This window comes from Poecilia mexicana, unplaced genomic scaffold (genome assembly GCF_051168715.1).
Source record: "Poecilia mexicana isolate PSO_F unplaced genomic scaffold, ASM5116871v1 scaffold_2, whole genome shotgun sequence".
Taxonomy (NCBI): domain Eukaryota; kingdom Metazoa; phylum Chordata; class Actinopteri; order Cyprinodontiformes; family Poeciliidae; genus Poecilia; species Poecilia mexicana.
In genome coordinates, this window is record NW_028263371.1 from 1,844,337 (window position 1) to 1,872,265 (window position 27,929).

General features: G+C 39.7%; 1 protein-coding gene across 2 annotated transcripts; it reads left to right on the plus strand.

The window, feature by feature from the left end:
• The first annotated feature begins 1,213 nt into the window (after positions 1–1,213).
• On the plus strand, positions 1,214–26,555 carry stox2a (storkhead box 2a). Of its 2 annotated transcripts, none has more exons than XM_014971168.2 (4): positions 1,214–1,645; positions 11,336–11,488; positions 16,229–18,740; positions 25,658–26,555. In XM_014971168.2, exons 1-4 carry the CDS (start codon positions 1,288–1,290, stop codon positions 25,857–25,859), a joined length of 3,225 nt encoding a protein of 1,074 aa, XP_014826654.1. In that variant the 5' UTR covers positions 1,214–1,287; the 3' UTR covers positions 25,860–26,555. The 2 variants fall into 2 exon arrangements, with proteins under 2 accessions (XP_014826654.1, XP_014826655.1); XM_014971169.2 differs by lacking the exon at positions 1,214–1,645 and adding an exon at positions 9,821–10,081.
• Positions 26,556–27,929: the final 1,374 nt, after the last annotated feature.

Here is a 27,929-nt window from a genome sequence, read left to right on the forward strand (position 1 = left end):
ACTTTGATCGTGATCAGGCAATCAAAATTAATGTAGGGTCTGAACAGGTCACCACAAAACAGAAATGTATAAACTGCATTGCAGTTTTTAGCAAAAGTACATCCCTTCAAATTGTCTGTATGACGAAAAACAATTTTCAATATATTTTCTCTGGATTTGCTTAGGATCATCCATCCATCCATAGGCCTGTGCCTATTTCCAGCTGTCAACGGGCGAGAGGCGGGGTACACCCCGGACAGGTTGCCAGCTGATCAGGATCAGTGCACTCAAATAACTGGACTTCAGTTCCGTTTTACTGCCAATTTCTCGACATTTTAAATATAAATGCATAAAATGGATGTGAAATAAAGAAGGCTGTATTTATAGTGTTTTTACAAACGTGTAAGACAGGGTTGAACCAGTGTTAATGTGCATATTATAGTATTTGACAGCAACATAAATATGTATATGACTAAACTGGAAAGAAAACAATATACGTTTTTAAAATTCCTATGCTGCCACAACCATGTTTCACAGTCGCATGTCTTCCACTTTCCTGTCTGGCCCCTCTCACATAAAGGCCACTAGAGCCAATAAAGCCTTGACAAAAGACTTGCAGAAATAATATAAGCAATAGGAGGTATAAATGCAAGCCACACGTTTCAGAAATGTATTTGGAATTTTCAAAAACTACAATTACCCTCCACCTCAAAATAAACCACTTTTATGTATCTCTAATAAAATCTTCCAAGTTGAATTCGGTATTTAATGAACATCTTTTGTAAAAGTTTAGTTTTTTGCATCAGTTTTTAAATGTATATCTTTGATCACCGTATTATTTCTTTAAAGACATGGTTATGAGAAAAAAGCTATCAAGAAGTTGGATTGCCTCATGTCTTTCGGACTTTTCTCTCGCATTGATTAAAAATAAATGTCTCTTTGGTCCAATGGTGCGTTACCTGTTCGGGGTTTAACTCGCTGTTCTCATTCGGAATAATAACGGTAACAATAGAGGCGCAAACTCGTTTAAAATGTAAGCGTAGTAGTTTACGAGGAGTTTTTGAACGCAGCACAAAGTCCTCGCCTCTTTTGTGGCTGAAAATAGTTCGTAATGCTCTTTGACAGTTACAGTCTGGGAGCAGCGTATCTGACGGCTGCTTACATGGAGCACCTGACCTGACTTAGGGTCAGCTTTCTTCTACAAATTACCTTTAAACATGAAACACGAGGCCGCATGAGAGGTTTGAGAACTTAATAACGAGGTTCCCGCTCAGAAATGTCAGTTTTCTGTCGGAAAGCGAAGCAGGGATGGAAAAGTTTTCCCACATAACTCCGCTCTCTCTGGCTCTCGTGCTGTCGCGGGTCTGCGGGGAAGATGAGAAGGGTTCACCATCATCATCACCACCGCCGCCAGATGCAGCAGAGGTGTGGGAAAAGTTAGAGCATCACACCGGCTACGAGGTCTTCGCCAGCTTTAAAGCCGTCAACATGCAGCACTTCTGGAACAAGGCGCTGATCGAGGCTCTGTCGGAGGTCTTCTTCCTGGGCTGGATAGACGAGCGCGTGTTGCTCCTCCAGAGCCAGGAGGCGCATCTTCAGCAGCTCAGGAATGCCTGGACCAGGAGGACCCTGCAGCCACCGCAAGGCTTTCATATCAGATGCATAGGTGGGTAACAAGCTTCAGAGTCTATCAGTTATCAGGACACCATGTAAACGGATGTAACTCCTCGAAATCTTTAACTTTTTGTCATCTTTTAGGGATGCACCGATACACTTTTTTCACGACCGGTACCGATACTAACATCTGAGGTTTAGTATCGGCCGATACCTATTCAATACAGAAAAACAGTGCTGGGTTGACTTAAAATGTTTCTTTTTTTAAAAATGCAGACATAAATGTACTGAGTAACTTTTTTTTTTGATAACTTTCAAAACACAACGAACTTGGTCAAACATGTAAAAATAACTTTAATTTATTCTGTCAGTGCAATTAGAAGTATAACAGCCAATCTATAAATAAATAATAAAGGAACTGAAGCTGTCAAAATAATAGGTTGTCTACCTTCATCAAACATAGAAAATAAACTGCAACAAACCGTCTTTCAAATGGTTCAGAAAGTGCAATTAGGAATTCTGAATGTGATGTAAATTAAAGAATAAAGCATGATGTCACTCAGAGCTTGAGTAATTTCTTGGATGGCTCTTTTTCACCTTTTCTTGAGTAAAAATATGTTGAAGTGGTGCTACTCTTATTTGAGTATAGTTTTGGGGGTTCTCTACCCACCTCTGAGTGAGTCACATTACCCATATCGAAAAACCACCAGGGTGTTTGCTGTCACTCCACACTATGACAACCAGAATGTCTCAGTGAAAAACAAACTATAACAGAACCTGCTTTTAATACCAAAATGTCACATATTCAAATGTAAGTCTTTATAGATCTCTTTTTGAAGTCCTGTTAACCATGTTAAAACCTGCATAGAGGAGCTGTGAGGTAAAATACTTCTAGCCAAAGTTTTAATAGGAAGTTATTCGTCTGTGATTCCAGTGAAGATGCCCCCTGGGTTGCATCCAACCAGTCGCAGCTAGTTGGAATTAAAAGGCAGTTTATGTATCATCTCACCTTGTGGCAGCAGCCGCTTTATGACGTGTACTCTTACTGATTCACAAAGACGAGTTCAGGAACTGGGCCCAGTTATTCTCAAGTTAAACTTTTCTGTACATAGGCCCATGATTTTTTTTCTGTCAAAACTATAACTCACATACATGCTAAGGCATGTTGGGGCGTCTCTTTTAGCAGGTTCGACCACAGCAGCTTCTCAGAGACAGGCGTGGACAATGTCAGAGTTCTTCCAATTCATGTGGGTCACAGCTTCAGTTGCGCGTAGATGATGTGTTGCATGGTCTGTGCACTGACGAAAAGCAGAGTAAAAACACAAAATTTATGGTTTTCTGTAGATTTATACAAGACATTCTGTTGACAATTATCCCACCACCTGAATGAAACTCAGAATGTTTGGGAAGTAAATGTGACAACAAGACACTAGCTATGTTTGCCTCGACTATAATTGCAAAATAAAAAACAAAACAAAACAAAAAAAAACTCTTGTTTTTTGACGAAAAGCTTTGGCGGTAGGATGAGGTGGTTTTTTGGCTGTATAAAATTTGCTTTATTTCACAAAACTACAATGAAAACACTTTTTCGCATCACACAAGTCCAGTAGCAACTTGATGTTGCTACTGGTGCAAACCACAAAGAAAAAGACAACAGGAAGTAGTTGGAGGATGATGGCATTACATGTTATTTAACAACTTATCACGTGAACAAAGTTATTCACACGTGATTTTAATTTAATTTCTCATTTAATATGAACACCATGATTGCAAAATGATGTTTTTTTTCCAACCTTAGCAGAAAATCGACAAACATTTTCGATCATAAATACATTGATTGAGTAATGAATACTTAACAGAAGATACCATTTTCAAAAAAATTATTTTTTGAACAACAAACTGACTGGTGTTTTCTCCCAAGTTTTGCTGTTGCCATTTTGCCACCCAGAGGAGTATGGAGTACTGTAATTTGCCGACAACTGACGTAAACTGCTTGTGTGGGGCGGGGGGAATGTATTTCAATTTGAAAGGCTATTAAATAGATTCATAAGCGGGTCATAACAAAGGATATTATAACTATAATTTCAACATATTTTAGTCAGTATTATAAACGCATGACATAGTTCCAGTTAGCTATAGTTTTCTCCCATTAATTACCATTTATTGTATTTCAGCTAACAAAAATGTTTTCTCAATTTCAGTTTTTGTTATTTGATTCATTTTAGTTAACTATGATAACCTTGATAGACACATAATATCAGAGCAACAGTCTAACACCTCTGCACTGTTGCTCAGACTGACTTATGACTGGACTGCTGCTGGACTTCTTCCCTGTTTTTGTCGGTACCAGCAGACACTGATAAGCTGTGGAATGTTTGTCTTATAGCTAATGACTCACCAAAATTAATAATGCCCAAACCAAAAGACTTTCTGTGTTGGTGCAAATTTAACAAATGTTGTGTGTATGAAGTGAATTTTTACGAGTCATGTTTTCACGAGTTTTTGTGCACTTTGAAAATCACAGGATGGGCTGTTTTTGTTTCAGTCGGTCTTCACATTAATAGTGAGGCCATGTGAGCACAGAGATCAGCCACAGTTTAACCAGCACGACACCCATGCAGCTTCAGCTTTATCTGCTTATTTTAAATTAAAACAAACAAACCTTTCCTATGACTAATGAATGGAAACACTGACCATGATACAGACCCATTCAATAAATTATTGAAAAACATTATGTATTTCAGGAACATTATCACTAAGTGAAATTCATTTTATAATCGCACACAGATTGATGTTTGAAAAACTTTGTACATTATTACAATTTTCCAATTAAGATATGACACTTAAAATTAGAATAATACATCACATCAATAAATACAACTATTTTAAAAACAAAAATGTGAGCTTACTGAAGAATATGTGTACTACCTGCTTAAGTTTGTCTTTTTTAAAAGGCACTTTTAAATATCAAAGGCTTGCAGGAATTTAACAAAGCTTTCTGTTTCTGTGTGAGACATTCTAAGACAACATGAAATACAGTTTACTTGGTCAATATCCGTGCAGTACTGAATTGTTCTGAAGATATTCGATTCAATGAATATCTTCTTAGCTGGATCATAATAACTTGAATCATTTATCATTGTTTACTGTTTTCTTCAGTCGGTGACAAACCGGTTTAGTCTTAGTTTTTATGTGCCCAACACTTCCATACCTGAAGTCGTTTGAGAGACTAATAGTTAGCATAAATACAGAGTCCTTATGCTGTATGTCTTTGGCTTCACATCATGACTGCACTGAAATGTATACTGTTTAACTTTGTTTTTTTGAGGTTCGGAGCACAATTTCAATTTGATCCACATTAACATGCCTTACTTTTTGCCTATTACTAAATATTGCAAATTTGATTTTGCTATAATATAGTAAGTTATGTCAAACCATTTCTTTAAAACTGGGTCACATTCAGGAAAGTCAATTTCCTGTTGACTTTACAGTGTTTACTAGAGTGATAATATACTGTAATATAATGACTTTAGGCCCCTAAAAAGAGTTAAACTGCTGCTGGATTAACAAGTCCAGATGAAAGTCTCAGACTTTCTGATGTAGAAACAAGGACTTTTTTTTTTCTTTGACTACTCAATCTGATTAGCAGAGGCTGAAGAATTGGGGTTTGTGCTCTTTAGGCAGGAAAAATGCAGTGTTTGTTCAGGAAAACTCTACCCGACTGCTCAGCACAGCTCTTCGCTGAAAGGAAAGGGAGGGCCTCCGCAGAGAATAGGAGGAAATGTTTTGACGTAGCAGAAGCTGTTGCTGTATATTTCACATATGTTTTACTTTGGATATCAACGTAAAAATCTCTATGTCTTTGATTTACTTTTAGCTTTGAGAATGAGATTTTGGTTAAATGAGCCACTGAGGGGCACACTCACTGCTAAGAAAGTTTTTGTGAGAAGATCTTGACAAAAATCACATTGTTACTCTTACATGGAGTCCAGCATTATTTATTCAAGATGAAAAGATAAAAGTTAAAAACACTTTATTATCCCATAGGAAAACTTTATTTAGCCACTGTTTCAATTGTGACATCATCATACACAAGTACAAGCTTCAGGTTAGATGTCTCACATCAACAGAACAGCATTGTCTCTATATGAAAAAGATATAAAACTTCTATAAAAGCTAAATTTGAGATTTCTTATATCCTACAAATGATGAAGATATGGCAAATTCTTGATGTTTTTTTTTTCTTTTTTCTTTTATTTTTTTGCAGTAGTGGCATTTCATTTGACCAAATCCTCTTTAGTTTCTGTATTTATTGCTGAGAGCTGGTCATTGCAACTGAACAATAAAATGTGGTATGTCTTACTGACATCTGCCGTTTTTAAGTCATTATATCTTTCAGAAAAATGATCATTTTTAAGCTGTGCAGGTATTGTGGTTTAATCAATGGTGCTAAAGTAGCTATAAAATAAAAGCTCTACTTTTTAGTTTTATGTACTGAATTGAGACTTTTTATGACAGTTTTATTTTCTGACCCCTGAAGGTCAGTTTGAAGCATGTGAATGTGACCCAGCAGCTGTAAAATGCCCAGTTCTGGTCTTATTGGAAGTACAACTTTGCTCTTCTGAACTTGTGCTGAATAATCATGAGTAGTCATTATCTTACTAGCAGTGGACAGTAAGAGCAGGTTCACCTTGAATAATCTGAGAGCATTTCTGCTCCCACTAACCCTCTGGGAGCTTTTTATTTAGTTTTGTTCATTTATCTTTGTGAAACCCTGTTTTTTTTTTGTTTTTTTCATAACATTACAAATCAGAATTCAGGGCAGACTCTCTATTTTATGTAAGAGCGTCTGCCCTCTGACATAAAGTTTTTTTTATTTTTTTTGCATTAGAACAAAGAAATAAAAATTAATGTAGATCAAAGCCTTCAAAAAAATCTATGGCAAAAGTGATTTTGACAAAATCAAGTGAGTGTGTTGACACGCCTCCTGTGATCTCAATAAATTAGAATATCTTTGAAAAATGTATGACATGCTAACATCTCAGTGTCCAGGCAGCAGAGGCAATATTCCACAGTGACTTGTCCTGGATGAATCCATCAGTTGGTGGCAAGATCTGCTAATCTACCTCCTTTGCTTTTGCTGTTCCATCTGGCCGTCTGTTTAGAAAGCCGGGCAGAAACTTTTAGAGTCTGGGATTTGATCTTTGCCCAATATGATGGATGGAAGAGACGGTTTGAACATCCTCCTTCTCTCCCTGCTTTCTGGTCCCGCCCTGCATACATTAAATCTCCTTTTCAACTCCTCTGGAATTTGGAGTCAGAGTTGGGTCAAAGTTCAGGCACTATTTGAACCTTTCAGATGCTAATTAGCCACTCCGAATTGTAAAGAACCAATACCTTGTTGCCACGGTTACACATCATGTCTAAAAGTGAAAAGGTTAGAGCAAAAGTCCTCCCAGATGCAGGACATCCAGAACCAGAGGACAACTTGTCCAAACAAGCAGTGTCTAGATCAAAAAAATATCAACAAAAGTCTGGAAAAAAAGAGCAAACCAGAGCTAACATAACAGAGCTGCTGCCAGCATGAGGACATGGACAAATAATAGGGATGCACTGATACAAATATTGATATCCGATATGAATATTGCTGTCATTGCCAATAACCAATTCTATACCATATATACATATTATATATATATATATTTTTTTTTTTCCCGTATTTTGACCGTTCACTTATCCCCCCACCCAGTCTCCCACTCCAGAAACAAAGTCAACAAGATGGAAATAAATATTGCTTGTTAATATCGTCCCAGTTATTTATCGGACCAATACCGATGCTAGTGCCGATACATCAGACATCCCTGTAAAATATGCTATATTCACATTTTGAACTGAATTAATAAAATTATTTAAACTTTTCAATAACATTCTAATCTTAGGAATTATATTATATTATATTATATTATATTATATTATATTATATTATATTATATTATATTATATTATATTATATTATATTCTCTCCGTTGTGGAACAGTCACGTGGGGGATCCTAGTTTTTCCGGTCCTTGTCTATGTGCTTCGGTCGACTTTCTATTTTGGGTAACTGGCTCTTTAAGGGACCAACACTCAAAAGCTAAAAGCTATGAGCTCATTGGCTTGCGTTGTCATAGCAACAAAGGCTGTTGCAGCACAACTGAGAAATAAAATGGCTGGCGTTGTGTTGCTCTCCCTCCTCCTCTTCCTCCTCCTGCTGCTCTCCTCTTTCTTTTTGGTATCAGTGAACTGGAGCAGATTGGTTGTGACACCATCCTCCACCTCCCTCCACCCGCTCCATCACCTCCCCACTTTGCCCTGTCCTGCCCCTCTCACTTTGCTCCTTGTTCCGTCCCTCCAACCGTCCATTCACACTCCACACATGTGAGTCAGCATGGAGTGCGTTTGCTTGTTTGCTGTCGTCTTCTTGTGTTTTTTTCTTTTTGCAGTTCAGCAAAGTTTCAGCTGTTTCAGGTGTTAAAAGTCAGCCCTGCTGTCTCTAAGTGATTCCTGTTGACTGTGAGTTTTGTCATATAGAGCCAGGAAAGGCAGAGAGAGGGCCCCCTCATCCCTAAAGAGGACATATGATGCAAAGAAGGTGGAGGGAGACAATGGAAATGGAAATTTAGCCAAAGAGACGTGTTCCTCTTTTTTCCCCCTGGACTTTTACCAGAAGAGTGGATATTTTTTATATTTTGTTTTATTTATTTTTGTGTGTGTGTGTGTGTGTGTGTGTTCATATTTACTCTCCTCTCTGCCTCTAACGCATGTCCTCGTTCTCTCTCCCTTGCATCCTCTCCTCCCATCCCCTCAGCCTCAATCACCCAGACACAGACGCATGCATGCTCACGCAGAATCACGCGCAGCAGGCGGATGCGCACATACGTACTCTCTCTCTCTCTCTTTCTCGCTCTCTCCCTGTCACACACACACATGCACACACACACGCGCGCACACACACTTACTCACACACCCTTCCTGGAGGTGCTGGGAGCAGCTGCAGCATTAGCGTTGAAAGAGATTTTTGCCGTTGACTGGAGTTTGCATCCCCCACACCCCCTCTCAGCCCTCCGCCCCCCTCCCCCGTTAATGAATGGATGCTACGGCGATCGGATCGGGGAGCTTCTAACGTCGGATCGTGGGGGGGAAACTGTGGATATCTATTCCTGACTTAATTTATTTATTTCATTTCGATGCTCACCATTTTTTTCCTCTCCCCACCCCTCTCGCTGGTGTGCTGTTGTCGAAAGGACGATGGGGTCTTGTGGCTGATGGGATAAAGATGGAGGTGAACATGGTGTCTCCGGCGCTGGGCTTACTACGGAGGTTTTAATGCCCGTCGGGGCCTGAATGGAGCTTTTTATTTCGGGCTTTTTTCTTTTTCTTTTTTTTTTTTTAAAGCCAGCTCTTTTGTTTTACGGGAGGGGGATCGGCCGAGCACTCCTGTGGTGAATTGAGCTATTGTCAAAGACTGGGCCTCTTAAAGCTTTTGCTTCTGTGACCATACCATCAATCTCCTCCGGATATCTCCCCCCCACCAACCCCCTCCCCCCTTTTCCCTGCTACTTTCTGAAAAGGGAACGCGCAGCTTCCCTTTTCAGTCCACCCCCCCCCACCCAAAAAAAAGCTCAGCTGAAATTCTTTTCTCACCGTCCTCCTTGCTTCCAATGCCCCATTTCCCTCATCTCTACCCCTGCTCCCTCCACCCCCCCACCCTTCCAACATCTCTCCCGCTCCCTCCTCCCACATCAGAGTGGCTACGTAATGTGCCTCCCTACGCATGCAAATGGGGATGCTACAAATGGTGGCTGGGACTGATGTCGATGAAAGGGTGATGCCTCGCGCAGTCACCTGCTCCTCCGCCGCCGTCGCCCCGGATCAGCCGATGACAACAGCCCACAGCGCCGACGCGCTCGTTCGTAGCTCGCTCGTGGACGTAAATGAGATGCGTGAATGTGTGTAAAGGCGCACACTGGTTCCTGCCATGTCTGGTGTGTGATCGCTCTAGCGGGACGTTCTCACTGATGCGGGGGAGGCACTGAGCCTGAGGTTGGTCGACCTCCCCCTTCCCCACCTCCCCTCCTTTCCTTCCCCCTCCCCCCCTCCCCCGCCCCCTCTCTCTCCTTTCTCTCCCCCCGCCCCCCCATTTCACCAGTTCCCACCACCCCCTACCCCTTGCCACCCCTTTTTGCCCCACGCTTCCTTATCCCAGAGGTCCCTGGGGAGTGAAGGCCGCCGGGTTAGGAAAAAAACAGGGGGAAAAAAAGGGGGGGTCACGATGAAGAAGAACCGCAGCGGCAATCTGCGGCGGGCCTGGCCCAGCTCGGAGCTTCCCGAACGCCCGCTGGATCACAATCTCTCTCGTAGCGAGAAGGACATCCGTGTGCAGAAGCAGCATCTTCCTCCTCCTCCTCCGCATTTCTCTCCATCCCCACCAAGTTATCGTGCGCCAGGTGAGTCTGACACTCCCCCCACCCCCTACCCCCTCTTCTGCCAGAAGCTCCACCTTCTCTACACTAAGGCAGCTAAGAGTTTAGAAAAAGTGATGTGGAATCAGTTTTGAATCAGCTCCAACCCATTGGAGATGATGTGAGATGTAAGAACTGTTGGGAAAGCTTTTCCTTTCTATGCCAGTGGAAGCTGGCATCTCAGTGGGGTCAAATCTGTGTGTGTTATCCTTGATATATTTTTATAATTGCACTTTATCTGAGCTATGTTTTGAAATGTAGATAACAGGTAAAGTAGGTACAGCGTGTACCGTTTGTATAAATGGTTGTAGGATGTTTACCTTTGGGAGAAATCTTGTCCTTTACTCTTATTGCGTGTTTGCTCATCTCAGACTATGAAGGACCATTCTCACTTTGCAAAACAAACACTTTTATTCCTTTTCATTGTATTAGACCGTCTATGTGTCCTGGTTTAACACAGCTAAAACGCATTCGTGTGCAAATTCACAAAGCCACATGAGGCTTAAAAGGCTTGAGATACTAAACAGAGATAACGTCATCGTGTTGCTTAACTGACCATTAAAGGCTGAGTGTTGCTGAGGAGGCAGAGCTAAAGTTAAAGAAGCACAACTCAGATGGGTGATGCCGATTCTGTTGTTTCGATGTGAAGACGGGGGGGATTTTCATGTCAAACTTGAGCTTTGGATATTAGATTCCTCATCGTCTCGTGTGATTCTCAGATGTAGGTCAGGGGACAGGGTCACTACAGCACAGATGCTGCAGCAGTTGCATGCAGCGTGTTGCTTTACAACCTTCCAGCCAGACAGATGTCGGCTCTCGGGTAGAGCTTGAAGCCTGGGCTTTCTGTGCGGTACGGGATGATCTCATCATTCGCTACGGCTGACAGCAAAGCCAGCTTATGGCGGACCTGAGAATTTCTGCGTGGGTTAGCTAGGAGCAGAATTTTGAGCAGGTCTGTCTTTGAGAATGCTTTAGCTGGTTCTCTGAAACAGACGAGCGGTTTGCAAAGGATTTTTCACTCTGCTGCGGCAGATGCCTCGCTTTGCTAACCCAGAAAAGGCAGCGGCAGCAGCAAAGAGAGGCTAAGGAAGCACAGAGTCGAGGGGAGGAGCCGTTCCTGGCAGCATGCACACTGCTGCTGTTTGACCATTACATCATAGCTTCACACGCTGCGCCCACTGTTCATTCATGATCTAACTGTTGTGCCTGTGCCTCCTCCTCCATCTCCTCCTTCTGCAGGTGATGTGTCTCCGATCAGTATGTCACCTATCAGTCAGTCACAATTCATACCACTGGGGGAGATCTTGTGCTTGGCCGTCTCTGCTATGAACTCTGCCCACAAGCCTGTCAACCAGGAGGCACTGATGGAGCACCTCACTGCCAGTTTTCCAGGTACAAATCCATGCAAAAAACGTGGAATACATAGGGGGAAAAATGAATTAGAAATGTACAGTGAAGTGAAAAAAGATTTCCCCTTTACAGATTTCTTCTGTTTGCTTTCTTGCTACACTTTTATGATTCAGACCATCAAACAAATTTTAGTATTCGACAAAGATAAAACAAATGTAGAACAATAAACACACAGCAGAGAAAGAAAAATACTGGGTCAGATCAGAAGACAAAAAAACAACAGCAGTGTTTGTTTAGAGATCTACTAACTTAGAGATCTACTAACTTTCTGTTGTGGATAATCTATTTCTGGTACTGATATTATGGTGAGGAATTTCCATTAATCTCTTGTTATTATTCGGGTGTCAGGGCTTCCCCCAGATAACCCACTAGCCCAGTGGTAGAGGCGTTAGGCAGTCCACCAGCAGCCCATCGTATTGTTGTGTTAAAAATGTTAAAAAATTGCAAAAATTCAGAGGTGCATGGGCAGACATCATAATTTAGAAATGATAGCATGTGAGGCCAATGATCATGTCCTTGCGTCCAATTTGATGTGTCAACTATAAACCTAGCTTAATGCTTTATACATCATGGTTATTGGTGTATATATAAAAAAAACCTATTTAAAATAAACAAAATGACACTGGTGGGGAGGCAAGTAAGGCCTGGAGGCCCACCAAGCTTGTAATATACTGAACTGATCTTGCATGATATAGGCAGACTCTCCATTGCAATCAGTCCAATAACTCTAATTAGCTAATAACAAGTTAAACTGACAAACCAGGCCTTCTGAAGACTCAAGTATCCTGCTAAATATTTACTAATGTGGTATTAGCAACTATTCCAGTAGCAGCTTCAGGAGCAGCTGTAGGTTCCTCTGTACCCAGCTAGCAAGCAAATGTTCAGATCAGTAAATGTCCCCTGAAAGTTGAATGTTTGGAAATGGATGCTCAGTACGCTGACTAAACGTTGACTCTGAACGTTCAAATATATGTAGAAATATATTTTTCCACAGCAAGTAAAAATGTTGCCTAGAAATATATATATATTTGATATCATCATACCATACACCCCTTCACAATGCACTTCATAAAGAGAGCATCATACAATCAAACATGGTGGTGGTTGTGTGATGGTCTGGGGCTGCTTTGTTGCTTCAGAACCTGGACAACTCGCCATAATGATTGGAGTCATGGATTCTGCTCTCTTCCAGAAAAATATTCCTCCATTTTTTGTGATCAAAAGCTCAACAGACTTTGGTTTTGCAGTGAGACTATGATTGAAAGCACACCAACAAGCCTAACCATAATGACAGTACGTAGGGCACAGTCAAAGTGCTGGACTTGAATCCGATTGAGATGCTGTTGCATGACGGTAAACAGGTTTTTCAACCTTGAAAAGCCTCCAATATGTCTCAATTTAAACTATTCTGCAAATAAATATGGCCCAAAGTTCATCCACCGATAATAATAACTTAATAAATGAAAAACACATCCCAATTTTTTTTTTGTGTGTGTGTGTGTGTGTTGACTCAGGTGTCTGATATTACGTTTTCTTTGATGATCTAAAGCAATTAAGAGTTGTAAAACTAAAAAGAAATCTGTGATGGGGTAAATGCTTTTTTCAGCCATCTTTGTTATGGCTTCACGTTTTGGCTCATAACCTGATCTGCTTCGGGGTACAGAAACAGATCAGGTAGATATAAGTACGTAATCGTGGCACTTGATTATGATTTACTTACTGATCATTAATTCTGTTAATGACATTTCTCAACACTAAAAAAAAAATTCGCTGACAAAAGGTTAAAGCTATTGTGCCAATGGTGAAGTTAGTTACAACACAAATAGTTTCCAATATTTAGACATTTTTTAGTAGTAGGAATGTTTCACATGTGTTTTAAAATGTAAATGCTCATTTTGAGAATGAAAGCAAGTGAAAAAATAAAAATACATAATACTTCAAGATTAGTGAAATACAGTTATAGATACAGTTTGCTAAAATTCATGATCTGTTTTTGACTTTTTTCAATGCATTTCGATAAATCCAGGGAGTGATCTGAAGGGGAATTAATCATATGATTTTAACAAGAAAACAAAAATGAATAAAAATAGACATATAAGGTTAATGTCCTTCAGCAACCATATTCAATTTTACGACAGTGATGTTATACCAACGGAATGAACATAGCCTATACCAACAGAGACATTTCTGTAATATAGAATGTTTATGTTTCAAGAAAAAAATATTAGTCTAAAAACCGTTGAATGTTAAATGAAAAATTGTAAAGCTGCCTAATTTCTGTCTGTGGAGTATCAGTCTGGTGCACATAGTACTAATATTGTTTGTGTATGAGTAGGGGGCAAGGGGGCGTTCATGTCTAGTAAACTTAAAGGGACAGTATTATGTAAAATTGACTTTTCAGAGCTTTACATAATGTTATAATGTTATTCCCTCATCAAAAAATGCCTGGAGTGTTGCTTTGATTCTTTCGTTTTTGAGAAATTCTTTAAAAATGTTGTTAAAGAGTTTATGGAGGAGCCATATTATGATGACTTCCTGAAGGCAGACTTTCAGAGAGTAAGAGTTTCTAAAGAGACAAAGGTCCAATGTCAAGACGTTAACTTACAAAGTCAAATTTCTTTTGAGTCTATTTGCTATATGTAGCATTTTTATAACGACTGAAGGTAAATAGTTACTTGATTGTGCTATAAAATGGCACCATGTGGCTGAAAAATACATAATTTTGACCCTTTAAAAGTTCTTATGGGTCCTATTGAAGGAAGTTGTCTCAGTTTGCTGTTTTGATAACTTTTGGAGCAAGTGCTTCAGACAAAAGGCCTCTCACTGTCTTTGGGCTATTCTGGTGAGTGTGAGCAACTGCTTTACCATGCAAGTAGCCCAAGGAGAACCTTCACCGATTATTGCTGCTGTGAAAACCTGAACTTACATCGACCACTGAGCTACTGGTGGCAGCTAGAAGCACATCCATCATAATGACAACACAAGGGGAAGTTTTGACTTTGAAGTAGTCAAAGCCAAAACTTTGAATAGTTTATATTTGTTCCTGCCATTTCAAACCTACAATTGAAACCAGAAGCTTACATACACAGACTTAAGCTGCCTTTTTTCTCCCTGTCTAAAGTTAAATCAGATCAAACTTCTCTTGCTTTAGGTCCATCAGAATTACCAAAATTATTTCTATATACTAAATGCTACAACAATTTGAGGGAAAACGTCTGGGATTTATTTATTAATGTCTTTCAAATAAACTAGTCCACTTCTTAAAATAGATGGTATCACAAGGAAATGATATTATGTAGAAATATTGAAGTGACATCTAAAGACATCAACCAGAAAGTGAAAGCTTAGGTCCAATTGAAGATGACCCTCAGCATGCAGACAAAGTGGTTTGATTAAAGATAACGTAAATGTTCTCGCATGACCATCACAAAGCCCTGATCTCAGTCCTATTAAGAAGTTGTGAGCAGATCTGAAAGGTGTGTGTGAGTGAGGCGGCCAACAAAATGGACTCAGTTCCAACAGTTCTGTCAGGTGGGACGGACCAGAACTCCAGCAAACTACTGTGAGAACCCTGTGAAGGGAAACACAAAATGTTTGATCCATGTCATACAGTTTATAGGCACAAAATACTGAGGGAATGTATATGACCATTTAATTTAGAAAATAAATAATTAATTAATAAATAAAAATAAATAAATAAATGACACAAATAAAAAATAAATCTCTGACTTATTTTTTCTTTCATTTTTGTGGAATTTAGTTAATAGAAATAATTTTGTTAATTCTAACTGACTTAAATGAGAGGTTTGGTCTGTTTTTTACTTACAGTTTATTACCAAAAGTGGGAAATTTTGTGGCAGTTGTTAAAATCAGTAAGTGCCTCATCTGTAATTTTCAAAAAAATTCCAATAATTCCCTAAAGAACTGTATTTATTGGATTGATCTAGACAGAGATTTTATTAATCTGTCCAATTTTGAAACCAGATATTTTCATACATGACTGTACAGTGGTACAGTTAGTAGTACCTTCTTGTGACTTTCTTTAAGTTTATGACAAAACTTTACTGTGGAGGTTATGACCACCACAGGACAAGTTTCCAAAAATGAAGGGCTTTGTCCCTACGCACAGTCTTTAAGCTGGCTTTTAATGTGGCTTCAGGACTACTGGCTTCTTGCTCTGTGAGTGTGTCAAACATTGACACAAAAGAGTAATGTTTATACAGTGAATGTAAGCATCTGTCAAGATCTGCCAACTGTAAATAATTAATGCACCATACTGCAAGGAATTAAATGTTAAAAATGTTTATGTTTCTGTTCAGTTAAAACTAGATAACCTGTAAAACATGGAGAAGTCTACATTATTTCTTAAAAAACAGGAGAATATACAGCCATATTTAATAAATGAGAGTATTATTTTTAAAAGTTCATTTATTCAGCTCTGTGAAACAGATTATATAGCTTAATTCCACACAGACTGATGCCTTTAAGCCTTCAATAAGTAAATTATATATATATATATATATATATATATATAATTTTTTTTGCTTAATTAGAACATAGAATATTTCATCAGACCTATAAAAAACATTTTAATACAGAAATGTGAGTTTAATGAAAACATGTTTAATACAAGTTGCCCCTTGACTTTACTGGATTTGTCTACTACTCTTTCCACTGATATTTTCATTTTACTTTATTGAGTCTAATATGTGCTTCTTGCAGGTGTGCCTACACCCAGCCCAGAGGTCCTGCGACACACTCTGAACATGCTGGTGCGAGAGAGGAAGATATATCCAACTCCAGAGGGCTACTTCATCGTCACTCCCCAGACGTACTTTATCACTCCTTCCCTTATCAGAACAAACAACAAGTGGTATCACCTGGAGGATCGGCTGCCAGAGCGTCAGCAGCAACAGCAACAGCCACAGAACTGTACCTCACCTCAGTCTGGGAATGTCACACCATCCACACCAGGCTGCATGAGAGATAGGCCTTCTCGCAAGAACCACAATGACTCATACAATCCCTATCGTGAGGACCAGTCAAGACTGCATGGCTCTGCACTCCAAAGTAAGTCACCAAAGGAGCACAAGGGAGATTCCTATCAAAGCAAGCCACCCAAGGATCAAAATGGTGGGGAGACCCTTCCAAGCACGTCGACCAGGGAACACCGAGGAGAGCCGCCATCATATCCCCATCCCCCGGCTCCCACTTCTCCTCCTATACAGTCTCCGCCTTCTCAAGATCAAGCTGATAAGAGCAAAGGCATTACTTCTTTCCCTTATAAAGCTGACACTCTGACCAAAAAGAAAGAGGCAAGTAGTGGTGGAAGTGGTGAGAAGCAAACCAAAAGGTTTGGCCTCAAACTTTTTAGACTAAGTTTCAAGAAGGATAAAATGCGACAGCTGGCTACCTTCTCAGCCCAGTTCCCCCCTGAGGAATGGCCCCTACGTGACGAGGATGTACCAACCACACCCATTCCACGGGAGGTGGAGATGGAGATAATTCGGAGGATTAACCCTGACTTAACAGTGGAGAATGTTGCGAGGCACACTGCTGTAATGAAGAGGCTGGAGGAAGAGCGTACACAGAAGAACAAGGCGGGGTCTTCTGCCCAGCACAGTGCACGCAGCCGGAGGGGCCGGGGCCACCGGAGGGCACCACATGGTAAGTCTCGTTCTCACAGCAAACCAAGGACATCCAGGGGAGACCCATCCGAAGGTTCAAACTGGGATCTTGTGTTCATGGAAAGGGATTATCGTTTCTTTAGCCACTCGTTGGTTCGCTCGCCTCGGGAAGCTATGTACACTCTGGAACGCAGGCGAAGTGGAGGTGCAACGTACCTGGTTCACAGTAACCCCAATATTACTGAATCGTACTGCCCAGTTACACCTGAGTGGGACGTGTCTGGGGAGCTGGCCAAGAGACGGACTGAGATGCCCTTTCCTGAGCCTTCACGTGGAACGTGTCAGTCCAGAGTGCAAAGAAGTCACAGCCACAATCAGGACAGGAAGTCTCGACACGAGAGGTCAGATCAAGCAAAGGAACGATCTCGGTCAATGGACAACTCTCTCAAGGGTCCATCACTGGGAGCCCCAGAAGACTTTGAACCCAGTCTGGAGGAGCGTAGTCATTACTACACTGATGATGGCACTCTTCGAGCCACCCAGAAGTCCTCCCACTACTCAAGGATCATGTTCTCTGCTGCTAAGTTCCACTCCGACTTTAATGTGCCTGATTTGGGGAAAGGGAGTCTGGATGAGTCAAGGATCCGGAGTACAATGGAAAGGAACAAAAGCAGAGACAGTTTGCCGACGTACAATGAGCTAATGGGACTTTCTCCTAAGCCCTCTACGGATGAGTACTTCCAGTGCAATACATCAAATGAAACAATCCTTACTGCCCCTTCGCCTCAGGCAAAATCAGAATATGACACATTAACCTCATCAGGGGGACTCCGAAAGGGCTCTCCAGCTGACCGGCAAACTCCTCACCTTACCTCTCCTCATACAATGGAGTACAAAGAGGACATGTCGGCAGCAAAGGGACAGAGCGGTTCAGCGCGACTGACGCCAAGCCAGACGCCAGAACCAGCACAAAATGCCCGTTTGACACCACACCAACACAATGTAGATCCTGGAGGGGGAGGAGGCAGTTTGGTGATAAAGAGGAAAGAGATCTTCAGCAAGGACACTTTGTTCAAACCTCCACATAATGCCTTGTCCACTGGCTATGTGGACAGCAGCTACACCAAGTCTGGCACATTGCGGAAAGCCTCACATGCCAAATCAACAGAGGCCCTAGACAATCCTGAGCCCCAGCAGCCTTCCAATTCAGCCACTTCCTCAGCGTCACCTGCAGTTTTACAGAGCAGCTTAGAGCCAACAGTCCCTTCTGCATCCTTTGACTATTATAACGTATCAGATGATGAGGAGGAGGAAGAAGCAGAAGAGGACTCGCACAAAAAGTTGGCCACAGCAGAGGACAGCAAAGACCATGGGGAAGGAGGTGGAAATGTTGGAGGCAGCAGTGGTGGTGGCGGAGAAGGAACCATGCAGTGGCTCCTTGAACGGGAGAAGGAGCACGATTTGCAGCGGAAACTGGAGACCAATCTGACCCTGCTCAGCCCCAAGGAGACGGAGAACAGCAGCAGCCAGAAGTCGGCCCACTCTGCCCGCTTGGACAGCATGGACAGCAGCAGTGTCACAGTGGACAGTGGCTTTAACTCTCCTAGGTAAGACCCAAACTGTGCATCATTCAAAACTTATCATAATGGAATGTGGCCTCAAGTCTCAAATCCATGTGTTTGTGGCCAGATCACAAGTATTTTGAAATGTCAGACCCACATACAAGCATCTAAAGATCAATCAGCTGTTAGTACATGGCAATCCTCAGTGCTTAAAAAGATAACGCCTTTGAAGAAGCAATACAAGTTCAGTTGCCATTTATTTAAACAAATAGGATGATTTATAAATCCATACAAATACTTTATTAAACTTATTTTCTGGATTGGCACAACAGTCAGTTGGGAAATGATCAACTGTAAGTTTCTTCCTTCCTAAAATGTGAGTGACCTCTGCAACTCAATATACTTTTATACATTGTTTTTAAATCTATTTTTTTTCTTTACTGTCTCAATTTTCCTAACTTTTAATTAGTGCCTGGTTGTAATGTTGAGAATTTCCCAGTGGGGATTGATAAAGTATTTCTGATTCCAAGGGAAAGAGTGGTTTTTAGGTAGGGACAGGCTGACAGGAGTCTCCATGGACTATGATGTTTGCAGATGACATTGTGATAGGCAGTGAGAGCAGCATGTAAGTAAAGGAAAACATAGAGGTGGAGGCATGTACTGGAAGAGAGGGGAATGGAGACTAGTCACGGCAAGATGGAATACACGTGTAAATGAGAATGGCACAGTGGAAAGGTGATGTTACATTGAGTAGAAGTAAAGAAAGTAGAGGACTTTAAGTACTTAGGATCAACAGCCCAGAGCAACGGAGAGTCTGGCAGAGAGGTGAAGAAGGGTGTGCAAGCAAGTTGGGATGAGTGGAGTCAGGTGTCATATGTGATAAAAGGGTTTTGTAAAGAATGAAAAGAAAGGTGTACTAGACAGTCGCTGGACCAGCTATGTGTGGTTCAGAGACAGAACCAATACGGAAAAGACTGCAGGTAGAACTGGAGCTGGCTGAGGTCAAGATGTTGAGGTTTTGTTTTGGAGCGATGAGGATTCATATTTTTTAGGATTGAGGACATCAAACGGACATCTCATGTTAGATGTTTTGGACATAAAGTTAGAGAGACCATTCTGAGATGGTTTAGAAATGTTCAGAGGAGAGACAATGATTATATTGGTAGAAGGATCCTGGCTGGAGCCACCGAGCAGGAGGCCAGGAGGTAGACCAAACCAGAAATTTAGGGATCTGGTTGGATACTGTAAAGGTAGAGGATGGAGAGGATAGGACTAAATGGAGACTCATGATTCAGTGTGGCAACCGCTGAAGGGAAAAGCCAAAAGAGAAGATGAAGAAAAAAAAATCTGTCTCCCTCAGAATCAGAAATACTTTATGTTTACTCAGGAAAGCTGAGTAAAAATCTACCCCACACTTTTCAAAAATTTGAATATTAATCTTTTTTCCCACCTTATAACAAAGTACTTTCTTGTTTTGTTCTTTTACATAACATTCCCAAAAGTAAAATGAAGTTTGTGGTTAGGTAAAGGGGATACTTTTATGAGGCAGTGTAATTTCAACAGAAACTTAAAAAGAGTGAACAAGCTTCAGTGAGAATTTAGTTTTATTAAATATTGTCAAAAATACAGCAATTAATTCAGTGAAGCCCAGAAGTATTCCTACTCCTGTAAGATTTAGCTGTAATTAATCTTTCAATTTTATCAAGATGTTCATTTTGAATGGAAGTAACGTTAATGTTTTGAAGTGGCCCAGCCAGATTCCAAACTTAAATCTGCTGAAGAATTTATGGAGGATGGTAAAGAATATGATGATGACAATGAGGCCTTCCAACCTCAATAACTTGGAGCACATTACCAAAGATAATTAAATGTTCGACTTACCAGTGAAAACATAGAAAACAATGGTTAGCAATTTATTAGAAGGGATTGGCTGATTCTGAAAAATACTGTAATGGCACATGCTATAATACCAATAAAACTTCAAAAATTGAATGTAAATTCAAATATTTTTATATACTCTTTTTAATCATATGTACTAAAGCTGCAGTATTTAACTTTTATTTTTAAAAAATTGTTGTTTTACATATTTGTTAAAATTGCCAGTATAATACGAGTCAGATAATCTGTTCTTTCAAATGTCTTTTTATTTTTACTAGAAATATATTGACAGACACATATAGACAATATCCTCCATCTTCTCTGCCCATTGTCATCTGCAGAAAACCACTATCACCATTGTCAGAAGCAACCAATCAGAACCAGGAGGAGGGTGTTAGTGCTGTCAATCAGGCTCGTGTACACACTGATTAATGTGCTAATGGCAGAGAAGCAACTTACCATTCCAGGAAAACTGTTTACCCGCTGTCATCAGTCGCCATGCCAACTAGCCTGAGCATTCGTGGCAGGCTCCGTTGTGAAGAACAAGATGTGATATGTCAGAGAGCAAGTTGATTGACAGCATTAAGACCTCCTGGCTCTGATTGGTTGTTTCTGACCAACTGGTTTATTTTTGCAGATAGTAATAGGAGAAAACAGAGGAGTTTGATTTTTATTTTTTTTCACAAATCATCTGTCTTACACTAAATTGTCACAACATGACAGTTTTAACAAATATGTAAAAAACATTTTTTATAGTGGTTACATACTTCAGCTTTAAGAAAAGCTGTATATAGATTTTGTAGAGGAAGATCTCCAAAACCTAACCCCCTCTGTATTGAATTTAGCATGTACCTAACCATCTTGAAAAATTATGGTGGTTGTATAAAGGTTCATAAAACAGTATATCATCTGTAATAACGTTTTTAAGGTTGGTGTTGCTTTAACTTGGAAGAAGCCAGCTTCAGTCTTGGACCCACTCTGACCAAGAATTAGCAGGAAAAATAATCTCAGTGTCATCAAAGTTTAATTGCTGCCATGGATAAAATCAGATCTTGTGCCATAATAACATAATGATTATTAAAACATCACAATATTTCTTACTTGTCTAATGAGACAAGTGTCCAGTTGCAGTTAGCATGATTTTGTTTGGGACAGTTTAGCTAAATTAGGATAAAACATTTCCTCACAAACTTTAAATAATGAATAAATGGCATCAACCTGGTAGTGGTCAGAAGGGCAATTTACCATCATTCTCATTATCTGATTTAGAAGATTTAACAGTGTCAGACAACACAAATTATTTTGTGATAACAGGCGGAAAACATTACCTTACAAACAATTAGCAGAGTTCTGGTTGCAATTCAAAACTTTTCTGATTGTTCAAACTTTAATTAGTTTATATTGCTCACAAAATTAAAATAATTTTAGTTATAAAATCCAATTTACAAAATCCAAATCTGACAACACAAACTGACACTTTCACCGCAGTTACTAAGCTGATATTAATGTTGATATGCTATTGCTGGTTCATATTTGGACAATTTCAGTGCAGTTTTAGAATTGTGGATTGTAGTTGATCGTCTCTTATTCATAATCTGAAATATTTAGACTGATCAAACATAAGCTAGTTAGTAGTTTTTAAGCTAAGAAGAGGTAAAGCTCGTTTGGCTAAATTATAACTTGAACAATGAACAGCGTTGGCAGCTAAGATTCTGCCCACCAAGTTGAAAAAATAAACTGAGTGACAGACAAGACAAAAATGTGCTGCAACACCAACATTTCAAACCTGAATTATTTACATTGTTTATGGATCCTTTAAAATGATTTCCCAAACCTTCATTCTATGTGTTAAACATGTTTCAGTGCTTTATTTAAGGCTATCCTGAATCTTGCACATGGACGTCTGTGGCACAGTGGGTAGAATCTGAAGGTTGTGTTTGATTACAGCTTCTTCTGGTCACATGTTGGTGTACCCATGGGCAAGCCACATATTCCCAAGTTCTTTAGCGTGTGAGCAAATCTGCAATTTTAGTGTTTTTATGGGATCTGGTCTGTAATCGTTCGTACGCCTTGCTGTGCTGTAACGTGAATCTTCATACCCCTCTAGAAACTTTTTTCAAACATAGGGACAAATAATAAATCTAGTAATTTTTTTTATTTTGGTTGCATTCTCTGACACTTTTGGTGAGTCTGAAGTGAAGTATGGTTTCTCTGAATGAGTGGTGGGTGCAGCTGTGACCCCCTCACTGCCCTAAAGCCCCCAGAGGCAGCCCAGCAGTCCTTTTTAGGCTGCAGCCTCTCTGAAAATTATTTGCACATAAGTGAAGCGGCTGCTGATTCATCACCTGTTAGTCAGAGTGGGATGTAAATGTAATGTTTTTTGTTGTTGTTTTTTTTAATCTAAAATAAATTACTGCACTAAAATAAATAAGCTCAATTTTATTGTTGTTTATTTGGTTATTTGAGATTGTAGGCTTAAACTAAACTAGGTTTAAGAAAGCTAACCAAAAAGACTAAAAAAAAAAAAAGTAAAAAAATGAATGAATGAGAAAGTAAATAAAAACTCTGCCATAGTGTTTCTTTTGGATCACTTTTAAAGATCCCAGGCTCTAATAAAGCATTAGCATTCTTTATGTTTCTCTTATTGACTTCCTTTCTCTTTCCTACAGTGTTTCACCGTAATGTCATGCAGATGGCTAGTGAGATGATGGTAACCCTGATTCTGTAGAAAAGACAAACAGACGGGACCAAAATATTTTTGGGATAGTTGTAGAAACCCATTGTTGTATTAGTTTTGTTTTTGCTCCCTTTGCACAGGCCAAACCTGAATTATTTTTACAGTTAGTTTAAAACTCAGTGGAACATGTGTTGACCCCCACACTTAGCTTCGCAGAAACACAAAAAGTATGAGTCATGTGTTATTGCTTTACTAAAAAATAGTTGGCATGATATTTGACGTTAACATGACTGCTTGAAAACTGTTTTCACTTTTTTGAGAGATTACGTTTGTTAAATTATCGCTAGCTAAATGAGTCCAGTTAGCATGACAGACTTTGTCACTGTTTAAAATCATAAAAGTGTCATTCTGTGATTCTGCTTTATAAAATAAAATCTTTGAAAAACATTATTTGGTTGCATAAGTTATGATAAATATTGCCATATCTACAACTGACTAGACTTCGGCTTTGGACAGTTTTCCAATTAGAACTAACATTTCTGAGTAGAACTGATTCAAAAGAATTGCTGTCCCTCTTGTCAGGGTTGTAGGTTGCACCATGCTGTGGTTACAATTTTGTCTAATGCCATCTTCAGTTTTGTGATTCATCTTACCTCCATGGTTCATTCTCCTGTAGGAATTGACTACACTTAAACACAACAAATCTGAAAGGGTTTTTATTATTATTATTATTATTATTATTTTATTTATTTATTTATTTATTTTTTTTAATTAATTAAAACATTTTTTTCTGTGCTATGATGTGTTTTTATCCATTTGAGGGAATGTTGCAAAGTCAACCACTCATCAGTCCACTGTAGCCATAAGCTTACTCAGGAGGAGAGATTGCTACAAAGTCAGAGATGTAATCAGCTGGACTTCCTTGGACACATGACAAATCTTAATATGAAATTAAAAGCTACATTTTATTGTATTATATCATAATAAGGATTGCATTTGACTGCATGGAATGAAATTTAAGGCGTGTATTGGTGTTCTGTGAAAAAAAGCTGTGAAAAAAATGTTCCCCTTAATTTTTTTTCCATATACTTAAATGTTTCAGATCAACTAAAAAAATCTGATCAGACAAAGATATTCTGAGGAAAAAACAAAATAAGTTTTCAAACATGATTTTGTCTATTAAGGCTAAAAAGGTAAAAAAAAAAATGATGTAACGTTCAGTTACCTTTTTGGAATGTGTGTAAAACTACCAATATTTCAAAATTTGAACATTGTAGCAAAACAAACAGCTTAGGACCTGGACCATTTCCTTTGAATGATGGAAGCATGAGTTCTGCACTGTGGCAGAAAATTCAGAATAAGCATATCAAGCTATCAGTTTTTGACTTAGAGCTCAAGCTTATGCTATGCATACAGCAGGATAATTATCCAAAGAGCAGCAGCAATTTCACCCCATAATGTCTCCACAAAACCCAAGTGGCTTTCAAATGGCCTACTTAAAGTTCTGACTAAAATCAGATTGAGACGCTGCAGCCTAACCCAAACAAGCTGCTATTGCTAGGAAACCCTCCATTGGGACTGAATTAAAACCATTCTGCTTAATGGCTCAAAATTCCTCTGCAAAACAGTCATAGTCACTTATCCCAAACACCTGACGCCAGTCGTCGCCCGCTGAGGGAGGTATTTAGTTACTCTGTGCTGGAAAATTCTTTTGCTAACCTGACAAAGTTAAAGGTGCACTATGTTACTTTTTTGTAAAAAGAAACAAACAAACAAACATGTTTTTATATATTTGTTAAAGCTGTCTCCAGTGACAGTATAATACGAGAAACAATCTGGGAAAATATTGATCTGCTCCACTTCCTTCCTGAGCTGCTGTAGCTGTCTGGAGAAATGCACCGCTCCTGAGCAAAATCAGCCAATCAGAGCCAGGAGGAGGGGCTTAGAGCTGTCAGTCAACCTCATGAATGCACTTGCCAAATGTGATAATGGCGAAGAAACAACTTACTGTTACAAGAAAACTATTTATCTGCCTTTGTTGGTGGCCATGATCACTAGCCTTAGCATTCATGAGAGGCTGTGCTAGCTGTGGCGTAACAGAGAGCAAGAGGAGTGGGAAACGGAGGGATGAGCAGCGCTACACGGATACGTGAATCACAGCACAAAGACCCTGCTCCTTGCTCTGATTGGTTGTTTTTGGTCCCTGGGAGCTCTGGAAAAAGGCATAGGAACTCAATTTTTTCACAGATTATCTGCCTCATACCAAACTGTCACGACAACTGTAAGTGTAACAAAAAAAAGCCAAAACCAAGAAACCTGTAAGGGAGCAAAAACTTTTTTTTCACGACACTATAAAAAACTGACTTTAATTTCTAATTTCCAAGCTAACTTTCTGTTTGTCGTGCAGAACACGTGAAAGCCTTGCATCCAACACATCCAGCATCGTGGAAAGCAATAGACGACAGAATCCGGCGCTGAGCCCAGGCCACATTGGCACCAGCAGCATTGGACTGCCTTTCAGCTTTCGCGCCATCCCCGAGCCCCCCACCACGCAGCCTGAGAAACTGCAGAAGTCATCGAACTGCCTGGCCTCCATCACCAGCGTCTGACAGACAGCACGGACTGAGACGGCCCAGGTGATGGAGCTGAAATGAGGTGTTTTCACCAGTTTGGTTTTCTTTTTTCCTTTCTTTCTTTCTTTCTTTTTTTTCTTTTCTTTTTCTAACCCTTGCGTTCCTCAACCAGTCACACACACACACACATAAACAATCCACACATCTTCAGACTCCTGAGGATCCATTTACTGGGACTGTTACAAAAACAGGCATGGCTTCAAGAGACTGTTCCTACAGCATCAAGAACTTAACTGCAAAAACCCCCAGAAGAACAGAACAGAATATCAAGGCTGCAGCAGGTGCAGAAACCGACTAAACTACGTTGATTTTGGTGACATGGACTCTAGTTTGGCTTATATCAAGATTCTTGAATATTGGTATTGGAAAGTAGTAGACTATAGGATTCAAGTTACATTTGGAAATATCAAAAAAGCTTTTTATATCGCTTAACAATACATGTCCGATTAAATGTTCTCCTTCCTGAAATAGCGTTGAGTTCTCCAGGACAATTTAATGTATCAGCACAATGTCGAGATAATAAAAGTTGACCCTGAGAACAACAAATGAAAGATATGAAAACATGAATCAGCTCAGATTTGTGTACCGCAATGCAAATTATGTATGTATACTCGATACTTTTGATATCCTAATTATTATAATGGTGGTATTAAAGATGCTATGTGACCAAAACGACGTTTGGATGGTTTGAGCTTCACCCCACCACACCTGCACAAACACATTACAAAGCAACAAACTCCTCTTATTGTCCGATCTACAGACTCCTGCTTTCTATCAGAGAAGTTAAGAAATGTCTGTAGTTTTTTAGAAACGACGCAGTATGGGCCGGTTTCAGGATCAAGATACAGCAGGTTCAGCAAAAATCTGGCAAACAAGAAGCCAGAGAAAGTGCTGCAGTGGTTTTCCTCTGGCTGTGTGAAACTCTGAATGACACCACTTACCTTCCCCCACTTGTTGCTCAACAGTTGTGCAAAGAAGATTCTTTCATGTATCCCTTTGGTAACAAGAAATCCTAATTTGTCTGTTTGGAAATGTTTCAAGTCACAAAAATCACATCAGTGAGCCTTTTGTCACTCTTATTAGCTTAATCCTACTTTTGTTTAAAATGTCTTCCAGTTCAAGTATTAGAAGTTGTTAGAATTTAAAGTTTATTGATCCTTCAGAATGTGTTCTTGCATTGTTGTGCCATTACCATTATATTACTTGAAAATGATCTCAAAACAACAATATTATCGTTTATCGCAATAACTTCTGGGACAATAAATTGTCCAGCAAAATTTGCTATCATGACAGGCCTAGTCGTGGCTTCCAGCTCATGCAAACTAGAATTTTCAGTTTATCAGGAAGTTTTTAAATCAGACCAATAACAAAAATAATTTTTGATAAAAGAAATGTCAGATGGAAGTTACGTCCTGGACAGTTTGTTTTCTATTTCCTTTGCTGAGGTGTTCAGCTGCTTTTCATTGTTGGTTCCTGTGTTTGTCATCTTCCTCCTGCTCTTTTCCACAGACTCTCTGTGGGGTTCTGGTCCATGTGGGCTAACCAACAGAACCACCATGGGTTTAAAACAGCTTCTGGTTCCTTTGGCACAGTGGGTTGGTACCCTGTCCTGCTGGAAAATGAAATGAGCATCTCCATACCGCTTGTCAGCAGATAGAAGATCTTAGAAAGGTGGAGGGAAGATGAGACAAAAGTTGCAAAAGAAAAAAAAAATTGAATCCCTTTTTTTATCTTAATTTTACTTATCTTTTTTTTTTCCAATCATTTTAAATTTCAATGTTATTTCTGATGCTCATTTTCTGATTGGCTGCCTGTCAGATCGATGCTATCTATGCTAGCTTTGTTCCTCAATCTCGCGAAGCTGTCAAGATATGGAAACATTTCTGACAAGAAAAAGACCAAAGGAAGTGCTGCACAAAAACTATGAGCTGTGGGAATACAATCAAATTTGATGTGATTCATGTAAAATCTTACATTTTCTTATAATCAAAAGAGGGGATTGTGATTAAAAATTGTATTATGTGGTAATATAGTCATAATATATTA

What these genes read in the sequence shown, in the direction of transcription:
- stox2a (XM_014971168.2), top strand. Translation starts at nt 1,288, where the DNA reads ATGGAAAAGTTTTCCCACATAACTCCGCTCTCTCTGGCTCTCGTGCTG. An exon ending in CCTCACTGCCAGTTTTCCAG is followed by an intron (nt 11,489 to 16,228) that starts GTACAAATCCAT and finishes TGCTTCTTGCAG; the next exon opens with GTGTGCCTACACCCAGCCCA. An exon ending in AGTGGCTTTAACTCTCCTAG is followed by an intron (nt 18,741 to 25,657) that starts GTAAGACCCAAA and finishes TTTGTCGTGCAG; the next exon opens with AACACGTGAAAGCCTTGCAT.